This window comes from Parasteatoda tepidariorum, chromosome 2 (genome assembly GCF_982258835.1).
Source record: "Parasteatoda tepidariorum strain Cologne lab strain chromosome 2, Ptep-v5.0, whole genome shotgun sequence".
NCBI lineage: Eukaryota > Metazoa > Arthropoda > Arachnida > Araneae > Theridiidae > Parasteatoda > Parasteatoda tepidariorum.
The window spans coordinates 42,733,580-42,748,710 of NC_141756.1; the positions used below are offsets into that span (position 1 = coordinate 42,733,580).

At 28.4% G+C, this 15,131-nt stretch overlaps 1 protein-coding gene across 1 annotated transcript in view; it reads left to right on the forward strand.

Annotated features, from left to right (window-relative positions):
- LOC107438598 (neuroligin-2) overlaps positions 1 to 4,397 on the forward strand; it is a 188,319-nt gene extending 183,922 nt beyond the window's left edge. The window contains exon 6 of the mRNA XM_016050915.4: positions 3,225 to 4,397. Coding sequence (XP_015906401.3) covers positions 3,225 to 3,715 — 491 coding nt within the window. The 3' untranslated portion in view covers positions 3,716 to 4,397. The remainder of the gene's footprint in view (positions 1 to 3,224) is intronic.
- Positions 4,398 to 15,131: the final 10,734 nt, after the last annotated feature.

Consider the following 15,131-nt stretch of genomic DNA (forward strand, 5'->3'; position numbering starts at 1 on the left):
ATTGTTTTGGGAGATTCAGTACAGTATTTATGCTCTTAAACAACCATTAATAAAAACTATTAATAAAAAGGGTAGTTCACAGGGGTATACAAGGGCGGGATTAAAAATAGGGTAAGGAAAGAAATTAATGACATTAAGAGGAGTTGGAGGGGCATATACATACAATGCAAAAAATGACCGTTTCCGATGCACCTTGTCTCAGCAACTCAACAAGATATTGCTTCAGTTTTTTTTTCGCAGAATATTTACATGTACATGTTTTCACTGTGATAAGTGTTATTACTTACATTTGGAATTACGGACTGCGAAGTTTTAATTATTTAAGCACTTTCATCATATTTCTGCAGAAATCTTTCATAACTCAAAAAATATCCCTGTTAACGTGCTTAAACAGTATAGTATCACAGCATTGAAATTTCGAAACTATATCATAAGTAGTTAGAAAAAGTATATCAAAAAAGGTCAGTTTTAGCATTATTGATATACCCTACTGACTATATATATATATATATATATATATATATATATATATATATATATATATATATATATATATATATATATATACATATATATATATACAACAATGCCTTTCGTTTAATATTAGTTGAGATGTATATTATTTAATAAAAAAAATTGTTTATTAATTTTAAAAGAATTGAAAAAAGCTTTAAAATTTTATTCAAAGTCTCATCTTATGTCTATCTCATCATATATGTTAGAAACTGTTTACCAAAATATTAAATTTTTGGAATTGTTTACTCATCTTATAATATTATAATATTTAAATCCTTTGAGAGAATCAAACGTATTTATAGTAGATAAATATTAAAATACATTAAAATTGTTTTGTAACAACAGATTCTAAGAAGCTCACAATGTTTAAACTATTTAAATTTAGAAATACGTCAAATACTGTTATTAAAATTACTTGAAGTAATATTTGTGGTAACTATTATTTTTTCTAAGCTAGTGTTGAGTTTTTTTTAAAACAACTTCAAAACAACTATTGTAAAGTATAATTTCTAATTTAAATTCACATTCCTTACTAGGTAATATTTAATATCTCTGAAGGAAATTGAATAATATCGAAGCATGAAAATTAATAAACATAGTATATTAAATTATGAAAAATAGAGGTTTGGATGTGCTATATTAATATAGGTTGTTTGAAAATGCGCCTTTTATGTTACCCTGATTTGTGTCAATGCCATAATTCGCCATGAAAAAAATTATCAATTGAGAACTGCTTTTTAAATTTACAAATATTAAGAGAACGAGAAGAACTTTATCGAAAAAAGTAGAAAAAGAACTTCTAAGTATATTTAAAAGTTTACTTTCTTTTCTTTTATTTTTACTGTTTTCAATAGCAAAAAATAACTGACATATTTTGTAAACGTAGTGATTTATTATGTAAATTTGATATATGATGTGTTTGTACACAATGTAAACTTATTTCTCAAATAAATCTCTGCATGCACAAAGAGCTTCAGTTCTCTGAGCCACGTAGGAGAATGTGATAGAATAGCACTGTTTTTTGCTCTTCAGACCAGTACAAGAGATCTGAAAAAATGTTAATTTGCTGAAACTAGCTCTTAAATATATATTTTTTATAGATTTTTCGCACCGACAGAAAAATAAGAAACTATTTTTCATTTCAGATTTCGTCAACTGTAGTTTGTTTGTAGTTAGTCCTTTCTGCATGCAGCAAGTTAATTTTTTAAACTCCCATTTCAATTGTAAATATAAAATTTGTTGCTTTTACTACAACACAACTTGTAATTTATGAGTTAAGAGCTCTCTAACCCAGCAATCTTGAATTTTAGGTTAAGTTTTTAATTTTTTGTTTTCTGGATATTTTTTATACTTACCAAACTTTTGATTATATAGTTCTTTTAGACAGCACAATACCTTACAAAAAGGCAGGAAATAAAGGGATCGCTGTATTAGATTAAAAGAAATGGCGTTTGATGATTTTCAGAATTATTATAAATTTTTCATTAGGACTTCATTGGGATTATGATTTTTATGGTTTTAAGTTAGTAATTTCAATATACATGTTTACAAGTTATAATTAATTTTATTACTGTTAATTTTATTATCGTTAAAGTATATAGTTATTAGTACTAACTTTATTATTGTTAAAATTGAGAAAAAATTATTCTGATGATGCTATAAAACTCCTTGAACGTTAATGTCATAAAATATTCATTTGAAACCTAAAAACATGCAAGTGTATACTACTTAACTATCCATTAAAAACTGTTGATTTCAGAATTATATGGTCATAATTTTTTTGCAAAAAAGAATAGAGAATCAAAAATATCGCACGCTTTGTATCTCAAATTATAATTGGATGGAGGCCTTGCATTTCATATGTAGCAAAAATTACTGTCAAATAGAGTAAATATACACCATCAGTTTATTTGCGACAGTTAAATAGGAAGATTAAAGGCATTATTAGACTATTTAGATCGGGAGAGGAAAGACTTGTTAAAGATGAAGTTTATAGAATATTAAATTTGAATCCTTTAAAAAAATTGGCAAAAGTACATATTGATTATGTCAAATTGTTTAAAAGAAAAGAAAAGCATTACTATTAGTAAAGTAGTAACTGTTTCTTTCTCACTATCTGCGTTCTATGCCCTTTCTCCTTTGTGTGAGAATGTGACCCGCCCTATAAGCGGGTTGTGGTAGTGTGACGTGGGCGACGCTGCTCCACCGCCGTGGCTTCGCCACAGGTGCCCACTGGGTCACGAAAGGAGAGTTAGCAGTTCTGGCACTTTCTGTGGCCAATGGACAATAGTTCCAAGTGCCTGCCATTAAAAAAAAAGAAAAGAAAAACTATTAGTGAAGAAAAATGTGTTTAGTAGAATGCTGAGCTACAATTTTAAAATTTTAGCGAATATATAATATTTTTTTAATATTTTAGTCACATTTAAATGGATAATAACATAAATGCATATTTCGAACAATTAGGATCTATAAAGAGACAAAGGTCTCTTAAAAACCAAATTTATAGATTATTTAATTTAAACCATTTTGAACTAATTGTATAAGTAGGTATTTATTATTTCAAACTGTTTAGAAGGGAAAAAACATTGCGTTTATAAAGTAAAATGAGTATAGGGGACCTCAATTTTTAAATTTTAATGAGTATTTAATGTTTCGTTTACAATTTAGTCACTTTTAGATAAATAACAAGAAATTTGATTTGTTTACAGGTCTGAAACCAAAACTACGCGATCACTACCACGCTCACAGATTATCTTTTTGGTTGAATCTCATCCCAACACTTCACAGAGCTGCTGCTTCCGAAGCTACTACAAGCCATCATCTCTTAGAAGACCATGATAATCCACATACCTATGATGGAATTGTTAGAAGCAGAAGTCCAGGTGACATAGTTGTTATGACAACAACATCAACAATGCCACCACTTCCATCAACTACCACCAAGGGTGGTGGAATCAACACCAGTGCATATGCTACTTTAATAATATTAGAAGAGAGGCCAACTGCGGCCACTAAGTCCATGAATATATCTGATTCTCTCGCCATGATCTTCCAACAGGGGGCTTACTCAACTGCATTGACTGTCACAATAGGCATAGGCTGTTCTCTTCTCATTTTGAACATAATCATATTTGCTGGTGTTTATATGAACAGAGAAAGAACAATTCAACATCATGTAGATTATAAAGAGAGATCTTAACGCATGAAAACAGAGACAAAGAAAAAAATCCAAATAAACTAAATAAACTGGTATAGTGAGCTGCTTAACTCAGAAGCTTACTTTTATGGTTGCTTGATTGGTGACCATTGGCGAGCAAAATTTTTTATTGCAAAACTCTTTTGCAAATGAAATATGGAAGAACAAACATGTATTATAAATAAGCTGTGCTATTTTATTGTGGTATAAAATGAACAAGAGAATAGGTAACATAAAAATAAAAGCGAATAGAAATTGAAGCTTTGCATATCGAGACACCATTCTCAAATTATGCTATCAAATGCTGAACTTTTATTAAAAAACAGTGCTTATTTAACATGAATTTTATACGTTTTGGTTCGAAATAAAATATTTGTAACCATGCAATACTTAAAAAGTTTGTGTCTTGCTCCCGTATTGTACATATGAAAGTGAAGTTTTATTCTGTACCATGTACATATAAGAACACTCATGTGTTAAGGGGAATTAAAAATCAATTTCAGTTGAAAACATATATTCAAACATATACAGCGATGTTAAAAATGATGGTCCTTGTAAGTGATATAAATTATATCTTTTGATTTCAATTGGATTGTTATTCGAATGTTTCAAATTTGTTACAAAATCTGGATTTGTTAAAAAAAATGACTATTCATTTGTTTAATAAAATGTTTGTTGAAAATTAGGCTTTCTTGTATTATATTTAAATGACTATGATGCAATTTGAGCTTGGAGTAATGTAGTGATAAGCTGCACTTACTCTAAAAAAGAGAACATTTTTACATGACTAAGTATTGTTTTACAGATTACTTGACAATTTTCTTCAATTTTAAGTATTACATTTACATAACTGCGTATTATTTGCACTTTGTTTTATTATAAATTGCATTTTAAAACCAGTTTTGAAATTTCAATAAAAGTAAATTATCTTTTTGTCTATCAAAACTAAATTATACAATTTTAATTATAGGAAATGCAAGGATGATAATGAAAAAATTAAATGCTTTATTTATATATTTATAAAAAACATGGAAAATAATTTTATTCGAAGTAAGAATTAAATTTTTTAATCTAAATTAATATTTTATTTGTTTATTTTTATAAAAAAATATTTTGTATTTACTTTCATTTTAGGTTTTTAAAATTGAGAATTTAGAATATTATTAAAAACATTAGAATTTAAAAAGCATTCGACACACTTACATAATGATATGCATTATGTACATAATTTTAATGCATTAATAAAATAATTTTCGTGCTAAGTAATGTTAATTTTTTTCAATGAGGTAAAGCTATTTTAAGCAGAACATAAGCATTTAAAAAACAAATTAAAATGCTTAATTGGTCAATATAAAGGAACAAAGAAATTTAATTTTTTGTTCAAGCATAATTTTGAATTGAGATTTAGAAAAAATAAATGAACATATTAATTAAAATAAAACAATTACTTATTTAAAAACTTATCGACATCCTTAAAATTAATTATTTACCATATATAAAATCTTAAATGCAGTATATTTTTTCCGTACGTATATTATATACTGATTTTTAGAGTAACATTATGAGATGTTTTATTCTCCTAAAAAATATTAGATTGGTTTGAAAAATTCTATGGAATTTTCATTTGCATTTGAAATTGCATAATTGATCTAAACAAAAAATATTTAGTGCTGAAATACTTACACAATAGAATAAAAACACGATGCATTATAATTGTAGTAGATATTAAACACATGATAAATAAATTTCAGATTTAAGTAATTTATTTCGTTGATGCCTAGTTAAGTTATTTATTTAGATATTAAGTTGTCCGGGAATGTTTTCATATTGTAATTTTTTTTTCATTCCAATACTCGTATGTCACTTTCTTAAGCTAATCTCTAATATTTTCTAATCTTATATTTTTTTTACATACAGTTTTGTTTCATATTATTAGATTTGCTGAAACAAAGGGAAATAATTTTTACACATGTAAAGTTCTGATATGCATTGTTTGAATTTTTTTTATTATAGTTATTGCATTTTAACCACTTTTTTGAAAATAATTCAAATATATATTTCTCTTGGTTTTAAATAATGATCATAAAACTAAAGATAATAAAATAAAACATTTTACTTACAGATTCATGCCGTGATGATGATGCCGTGCATTACATATTAGATAAATAATAATAGCTAATTTTAACTAAGTATAAACTTATGCCAATATGACAAATTAGTTTCCTAATTCATTTATGAAAGAAGGCGAAAACAGCGAGTTGCATATCAAATATTACATGACAAAAAAAATTATTTGCGAAATTTGAAAAAAGGTTTTGAGGTTGCTTGAATTAAACCTTGAAAATTGGCATGTTCGATTTGAAAGTGGCAGGAACCTTGAACATTGGCAAGGCGAAGATTTAACTGTATGAGGTTTAAGATGGCGAGTTTATGTTTATTTTAATGAGAATAATGAGCAAAATTATAAGGTGTGAGAAATTATTAGGTAAGCTTAAATTATAACGGGTAAGAAAATCTTTAGAAGCAATCAGTTAGTGATATAAATTGAAAATAAAATATAAAAAGAAATGGTTAAGGTCTTATTCAAATTAAATAGAATTTCTTTTAAATGAAAGGGAAATTTAATGAATAAATATGACTGAATATTTTTTTAATACGACGCTGTAGTTTTATTTTTCCTTGGTTATCACTAGCCTATACCAATATTACTTTACAATCAATATCGTGCCTTAGAGATAAAAGGAATTATAAACTTAAATTTAAAATTATTTTATTAAAGGTACTCAAAAGGTTTAATTCTTTTAACACAAATTTGGTTCCACGGATATATTTTTCGATTCTTCTAGTTAAAATCACATTTAATTACTTAGCTCGTTGTCATTGCAGTTTCCTTCATAAACTTGTATTTTTAAATTTCATTTAATTTCCGGGTACTATATTGCATGTTTTTTGCCCTAGTGTTTAATTAAAGTTAATCTCTAGTATTTATTTAAACCTTTAATTATTTTAATAGTTTACTGAATATTTCATTGTACATAGTTTTACATTAAATATATTATGAAAATAAATCAAACTTAGCTTTAGGATTAAAGGTCAGCACATGAGTTGGCGTGAGAGAATGACATCTGATAGGTCTATAAGCATATAGATACGTACAATATTACCCAAACGACACTACTCGGTTTACCTTGAAACTGCAGTATCCGTGGCTGCAGGTAGCAGACAAGACTAGTCGGATAATAAGATCCATCTGTTTTGGCTGTTACTATCGTTTACCGGTCTTCATTTGGTATTGTAACTTGGGGGGGGGGGGGCTGTATTGCAACTTCTACTTACAATTCTATCATCTTGGAATTGTTTACAAAGACTTGAGATGACACTAAGTTCAATTCCAAGTTCCTCAGATAAGTCCATTTGGGTACACCCAAATTCAAGGATCTTGATAATTCTACCATGCAAAATAAAATCCACATGCTTTCTTTGTGTTATAAGTATTCCATATGGAATACTGATGTGTCATAGTCCAAACGACTCACACAACTCTTGAGAGCAATTTTACTTCCTTGCCAACTTTTACTAAATCTGATGGCATATCTATTATGGTGGCATATCTATGGTGGCATATCTGGTGGCATGTTATGATGTGATAATTCTACTAGTGAAATTTTTACTTTAATTCAATTTTTGTGTGATTCTGAATTATCCATAATTCATGGGCATTAATGCAGAAAACGATATTTTTGTGCATTTAATCTACTGGTCTGATGACGAGGTAGAATCTTTCCATTGTTAAATTTTCTACAATAATATAAAAGAAAGAAATAACCAAATATTTATATTCATTGAAGAATTCTGCTTCAATAAAATATTATCACTTGTAACATACAATAAATGAAAATTTCCGATAAAATATTGAGTTAGCTAATAGTTCTAAGCAATTCTTTTCGTCATAATAATTTCAAGAATACAGTTACACTTTGTGAAAATAATTGAAACCACTAATTAATTTTCGACATCATTTTGTCAATAACATTCTAAATATAGCTTTATTCACATTTTTATGAGCAGTATAACTATGTATAGGGTACTTTTTTTTAAAGAGGTTAATTTTTCCAAACTTATACTTGAAAAGATCTAACTGATTAAACTAATTTATAAACTCTTTAAAATCTAATAGTTATATATATAAACTTTGAATTTGTTAAAAGTTTTTATAAATTATATTTAAAAAATAGTTTTATATAAATAGCATAGCTTTGGAAGCAAAATTTATTTTCATAGCCTATTCTTTTAAACAATTTTTTTAAATGAATTTCACAAAACATTTCACGACAGTTTAAATGCAATTCCTGTTGCTGTTTATACAAGCAGGTATATTTAAACGTTAATAAAGAGGAGATTAGACGTTCTAGATTCAACCATACATATTTAATATTTACAAACACTAACAACTGAAATTTTAGAGATTTAAATCTTAAAGTGCGTTACGTTGACGTAAATTATGATTACTAGGTTCAGCGCTTGGTTACCATCCCAAAAAGGCATTTTATCATACTTTAAGTCAGTACAAAATGGTAAGTTCACAGCCTAAGCATATTAATTAGAAGAATAAGCTCGGTGGAATATAAAATTTATAAATTCACGTATTTATTTTTAGGAATTATTCGAACTAAGTTTGAAAATTACGTAGTTTATAGAACCGTAACTTAGTTAATTTAAGATAAAGAATTTAGAAAGCATTTTACCAATATTTTTTATAAACTTATAAAATAAATTAACAATATATTAATACATTTTATAAATAAGGCGATGTTCATTTATAATGTGGAATTGTTTGTTATAATTTTTCAAAATATATGTGATTTCAAGAATAGAAAAAGTAGTAATTTTCTGCATGAGTTAATTTAGTTTCTTAAATTTTAAATGAGATGAATACTCGTAATATTTTTTAAATTACAAGCTGTAATATTTTTGAAAGATTCCTTGATTTATACATAATAAAGCACACTGAAGCTATAAATTACGCATTTTTATTAAAAAATGAAACTCAAGAAATGATTCTTTAATATATATTGCTCTTATATTATTATTGTTATGTTATTAAATTGTATTAAAATAAACACAGATTTAAAGAAGCGTATTTTAGAAATAATTTTTATAAACATAAAAACATATTAACTATATGTAAATTATTTTCTAAATAGTTTGATACTGAGGACGATGCTTATTTATAATATGGAATAGCTTGCTATAATTTTTGAAATATATATGACGCGAGAAAAGGAAAATTAGTAAGCTAATTATGTTTTAAAACGTTTTATGTAAGAGGAATATGCGCAACATTTTTTAAAATTACAAGCTATAATACTTTTGAAAGATTCTTTAATTAATATATAATAATACACATTGAAGCTATAAATTACGAATTTCTTATAAAAAGAATAAAACTCAAGAAATGATTTTTCAATAAGTATTGCTCTTATTATTAATGTATTGTTAATAAATTGTATTAATTACATCACCGAACTTTATTTCCGTAGGTTTCTTTGTAACGTTATTTTAGGGGACAAAAAACTTAATCTTATTTTTTTACCTGACTATTTTTATTGTAATAAATAATCATTTTATATGAAGTCACTACACTCGAGGGCAATCATGAAAACGAATAGTTTAAAGTCATAGTGTTACGCTTTAAGAGCAATCATCATGGTAATCTGAAATCTCGATTCTTCTTTAGGATAATCTAAAAATGCTTCCGAAAAATTGAATTCTGAAACTTCGAAGAGAAACTATCATTCTTGGTTTTTATAAGAACTCAATAAAGATCAACCAGCTTCTAAACAAAGCAATAAATATTTGAATTATATGATTGCCATTTTAGAACATTTATCTTAGCGTGATTGAAAATCAAAATATAAATTTCACATGCACACTTTTAACCATTTATATACCACTCACTTCCAGTCATCAAGATTCTACAATAAAAAAAATAGTTTCACACAGTAGCACGTGTAACAAGTTCTCACTGTTGAGTGGTTTATCATGTAGTTTTTATTACTGATATTTGAAAAGGTAAATAGCTGCATTGATTAATCACGTGAATAATTTCCATAATGCATGACATTTCGATCACAATGATGCCTGAGATTTCGAACTTTTTTTCGTCGCATTTTGCAAGCAGTAGACTGTTATGTCTTATAAATTTCATAACAAAATGGTCTTTTTAATTTCGATACAATAACAATGCTCCCTTTTCACTGCAAGCATCGATTGTTTTAGTTGTACCGAATCAATAACGGCTAAAAGTATCGGCTTTCAGGGTGCCGACACTCTATTATATTACAGAACAAAGTAATAACCGGTACTTATGTTACAAAACAAATAATCTGATACATCACGAATTTTACAGTAATAATTAACCTAAAATCGCTAAATATCTCTAACTGGAAAGAAGTACTAATAAAATTATGGTATATTATTTTACCATAAAAATGGATTTTACGGATGATGTTCCCAAACTTTACCTGGAATTTTTTACTGTATAGATAAACCTGACTGCTTCAATTCGAAGATAGCAGATAGGGAGATAGCAGCGTTTCCAATTAGAAAATTTAGTACCATGTCTTTCCACCAAGAACCAGGATAGTTATTATTCGTAGTGCAAGTAATGCAAAATGTATTCCTTTGTTTTGTGCTTTTTTTTTGTAAAAAATTCCGAATCGAAGTGCTGTATAAAGGACCTAGTGCATCTTCCATGAAATCCATTTCAAAGTAAATTTTATTTTTACCCTAAAATATTATACTATAAATTGTACAATAATATTTATTTCATTAGATTGATTCAGCGATTTTACGGAAATTAATATTGTAAACATTACGGTACATCAAATTTTTGTTCCTCTACATGTTCCTGTAAAAATGGATTTCTCGTTAGGGTGCTTGTACTTTTTACCGTAATTTGACCCGGAATTTTTCACAGTGTAAATTTTGACCCAATATTTATCTGATCCCTTTAGATGAATATTAGAATTACTTTTAATACTGTCTACACGGGAATTCACATGAACCTTTGAATTTAGGAGTGTTATTTTATAATTAAGTGTTTTATACCAGTCTGTTATTTTTTTTATTTCTTGAATACTCCTTATTTTACATTTTATACGGTCCTACAGCAATAATTTGCTTAAGTTCATGGATTAAGTTTTTTAACTACATTTTTTATTCTTATTGAAACCATTTACAGCGGATGAGTTGGTAATAAGATATGGGAATTTATCAGTTTTGTATGGAAATGAGATTTAAACATAAAATACTTTCAATTCCATAATTTTAAAATACAGATCTTTTTGTGAAAAATATTTTTGAAGACTATTTCTTAAACATGTTTACAAAATTATCACTGTCATCAGCTATAACATAAGTTTTATACTATTTCATATTTAGATACATTCCCTAGACTGATGAAATACTTCAACCATTTCTTTGAGCACAAAATGATTGCTTATTAGTTAACTCCTCGTTCTTAGACATTCTCCGATTAGTATTCCCTTTACCACCTTTTAATAATAATAAAATATTCCAGCAGAAGTTCATCTGTGAATCATCTTAACGGATTTTTATGTCAAATGTCACGCTACTAAGAATCTTCAAAAACAAAAAACCATAATAAATGCATTAACTTTTTCAATTTCCGAATGTACTTAACTTTTCTCTTAATCTGATGAAATATTCAAGTGAATGAATAACTTTTCTTCGGTTTCTCAGAAGAATTTTTACCCTGAAAGAAAGCATTGGAGATCGTATGGATGTAGGGAATTGCTAAACTTTATAAAAAAAAAACCTTCATTAATTATTCCGCAACAAATTTGATTCATTTTCATTTTCATACAGAGAAAATAAGACATACAAAGCATCGGGAAAAAAATGAAAATATTCGGCTTCAGTTTATGAAGTGAAGCGGAAAATTTGCTGAGAGGAAATAAAAAGCCAAACACTCTTCGCATTTTGATAAAACAGCTATTTTAATAATCCCAAAGAGAGTTACCATAGCAACACTCGTGCAATTGCTCCGGGAGAAAGTTGTAAAAATCAGAAACTAATATTGAGAACAATGCAGTGGCAAATAAAAATTAAGTTCCCACATTTTTTTCACCACTTTCTGAATTGTGGCCGCAAACAATGAACAGAGCGGCGTCGGTATTGTACATATTCAAAGCGTTTTTGCAAACGGAAATAGCTGAGATAATGCGAAGTTTTCCCCTAGTTCAGCAGAGAAGATTTAAACTATTGTTATCATCATTGCACTAACTAAAGTAGTTTCCCTTTCGATGAATCAACCTTTGTTCATTTTTATTCTTTCATAATTTTTTTCCCTTCGAATAAAATTAAGCCTCGGGCCTTATTGCTTAGCATTCGCGTTAGGTAAAATAGTAGAAGGAGAACTTCATTTTGACTTGAAGCATCGATGTGTAAAAGTAACAGTTGTTACTTTATTAAAACTTGTGGATGCTTTTTTGTGCTTATTTATTCAATCGAGAAGAAAACTCATAAGGAAAATATTTCCTTTCATGATTAATAAAAATATACTTCTATTGTAAGTAAATAATACTTCTAAAAATATATTATTTTTATACAAGAATCACTTGAATGCTCTTTTGTTTTCATTTTTTTTTTTAAACTTTAAAAAAAAAAATCAATTTTGTTACTAAAACTGTTTCTGGCAAATTAATAGCGAAAATGATATTTTAGAGTCAAATTTATTTCATCGGGTGACCATGAGATAGTAGTTACAGCCTTCCAAAAGAAGATATTAGAATTTACTAGATTAAAAAAAAGTAGACACTTTACGAATAAGATGGAGTACAAGTTTTGATCAATTGATTGCAAAAATAATACGATGTTAAGAAAGAAATTCGTGTTAATATATATTTGCACTCTAAGAAATAAAACTCTCCCTTTTGACGATTCAGCAATACTTAAGCTGTATTTCGTTAATTTTGAGAATCATTTCGTAATGAAATAGCGTGATTTGTGACAAAACGTATAAAATATATCACGAAAATGTTTTCTCAACTTGAAACCTCGTCGCTGTGCATTGTGGAAGATAGTTAACTAGAATGACGAAACTGGGATGAGGAATAGACAATCGAAAATGAAGACATGAAACAAGCCAACCGGCTTGAATGGTGGTCAAGGACTCAGCCTCATATCAGGACGTTCCCGGATTTGAATCCCGCTTCTGGCTTATTTTTGTATGTGTTCTATCATTTGTGTGTTATTTGGTCTACATTGTTCCACCTATCTGGTTCCCAAATAAAGTGATTATTAGAATAGTTAGATAGCTTAGGCACTATAAGTTTTTCTTTTTCGAAAAGGAAAAAAAATCGGAAGTCAATTCCTTAAATTTGATTAAATTCATTTCCTCGAAGAAGCGATAATAGTAATTTCGTAAAGTGGTGGCTTAGGGGATAGAGTGTTCGCCCTCCAATGAGGCGAACCGGGTTCGAATTTCAGTCGATACAAATTCCACTTCCGGCTTGCACCGACCGCAGTACTGACGTTAAATATCCTCAGTGATAGACGAATCATGGTTTAGAGTCCCCTTGCCGTCAGGCTAACCGTGAGAGGTTCTCGTGGTCTTCCTATCAATGTAACGCAAATGCGGGTTAGCTCCATCAAAAAGTCCTCCACGAAGGTAAAATTTCTCGCAATACTCGATCCAGGAGTTCCCTTGTCTTCTGGATTAGGTTTGAAATTACAAGTCTACGGAGTTGAACATTAGTAGTCGTAAACCCATGAAATTGGGTCGGCTAGGCAAAGACGGTTGCAAAATAAAAATAAAATAGTAATTTCGTAGGTCGGGATAGCCTGGCTGGTAGGGCACGGGACCCATGTCCAAGAAGTCGTGGGTTCGATTCCCGCTGGCCAAAGACTCCCTGTGTAGTAAATAGTAACTGGTGCACGTTAAATCTATCGAGTCACAAAGTCTTCCATGTTCCCATAACAAATTATACCTCTAGGGGTACATGATCCAGGAGTCGCTTGCCTTCAGGATTGGGTTCAAAATTACAAGGCTACGGAGTTGAACATTAGTAGTCATAAACCCATAAAAATTGGGACGGCAGTTCAACAACGATCATAAAATATAAAGTAAAGCAGCAATTTCATCACCTTGACGAAATTTATGCTTGGAGCATGAAGCAGGGAACGGTTTCGTCAAAAGTAAAGATGGATTATCAAAATTTAAGCTTCCGTTTTTATGTAATAAGTAAAAATATTTTGTATTGAAAGTTATAGTATTCGTAATATATATTTTGTAAATATATTTTGGCATTACTAAGTAGTAACAAAAAATAACTTCACAAAACTTAATTTGCTAGGTAATAGACATTAAGCGTTTTTTCAATGTAGTTTCTAAAGTCTTCGTTGCGTTTAACCAATTTTTCTATTTCCATCTCTTATTATTCTTCCTCTAAGGATGTGGAGTCAAGATGTCCTGAATTTTCTAAAGTTTATATCATTTGTGAGCTACTTTTTTAATGGAAAATACCTTAAATGTTGAGTTGAAAACTCTTTATGCTTTGTCGGGGCTTTTTATTTTTTTATTTTACTCTCAACTTATTCGCTGAAAGGTAGGAAAGAAACTTAAAGATACCTTTTCCAAGTGATTATAACCTATTACCAAAAATTAAAGCATTTTTGGGTGGACAGAAATTGTCAAACAATTAGGACATTAAACAAGAAATGACATTCCAACTCAAATCTTTGAAAAACTTCTGAATGTACAATTTGGTCCCACATTAAAATAAATGATTTGTCAGCCAAAGCAGCTACATTATAAAACAGAGTAAAGTAATCTAATTTTGCAAATTAAGTTTCGTGTAAGTATCCTTTGTTTTAATTTTATTACTCCAAAACGTATTTAACCTTCTAGGCATATGTCATATGTATAATAATCTAATCGTAATAAAATGCCTTAGTAGAATAATTATTGTCTAATAATATCTATCTATCATACTCAAAATTTTTTTCTTATATACTTTCCTTATACAGATCCATAATTATCGAACGTGTCACCTTAATTTTGGAGTATATACAATGATACCTCACTGTTCACGTAATGTAGAAAAAGAGAAAAAGAGTTTTCCATTGGACAAAATAAGGATTTAATAATATGAGTGATTTTCCAGCTTACAGTTCTGCTTAATCAAAGAAAGTTTCATTGAAAGTTTACAGCACATTTTTATTAATTATTATTTTTAGGTTAGCACAAGTCATGTCCAAATTTATGTCGTATAGAGGGTGATGTCAAAGAATTAATGCTTTAAAAATTACACGAACCCCAGTGTTAACGCTTTGAAACCGTGTTTCTTCGATACCAAATAATGCAGTCATTAAAATAGTCATTAAATTTAAAATT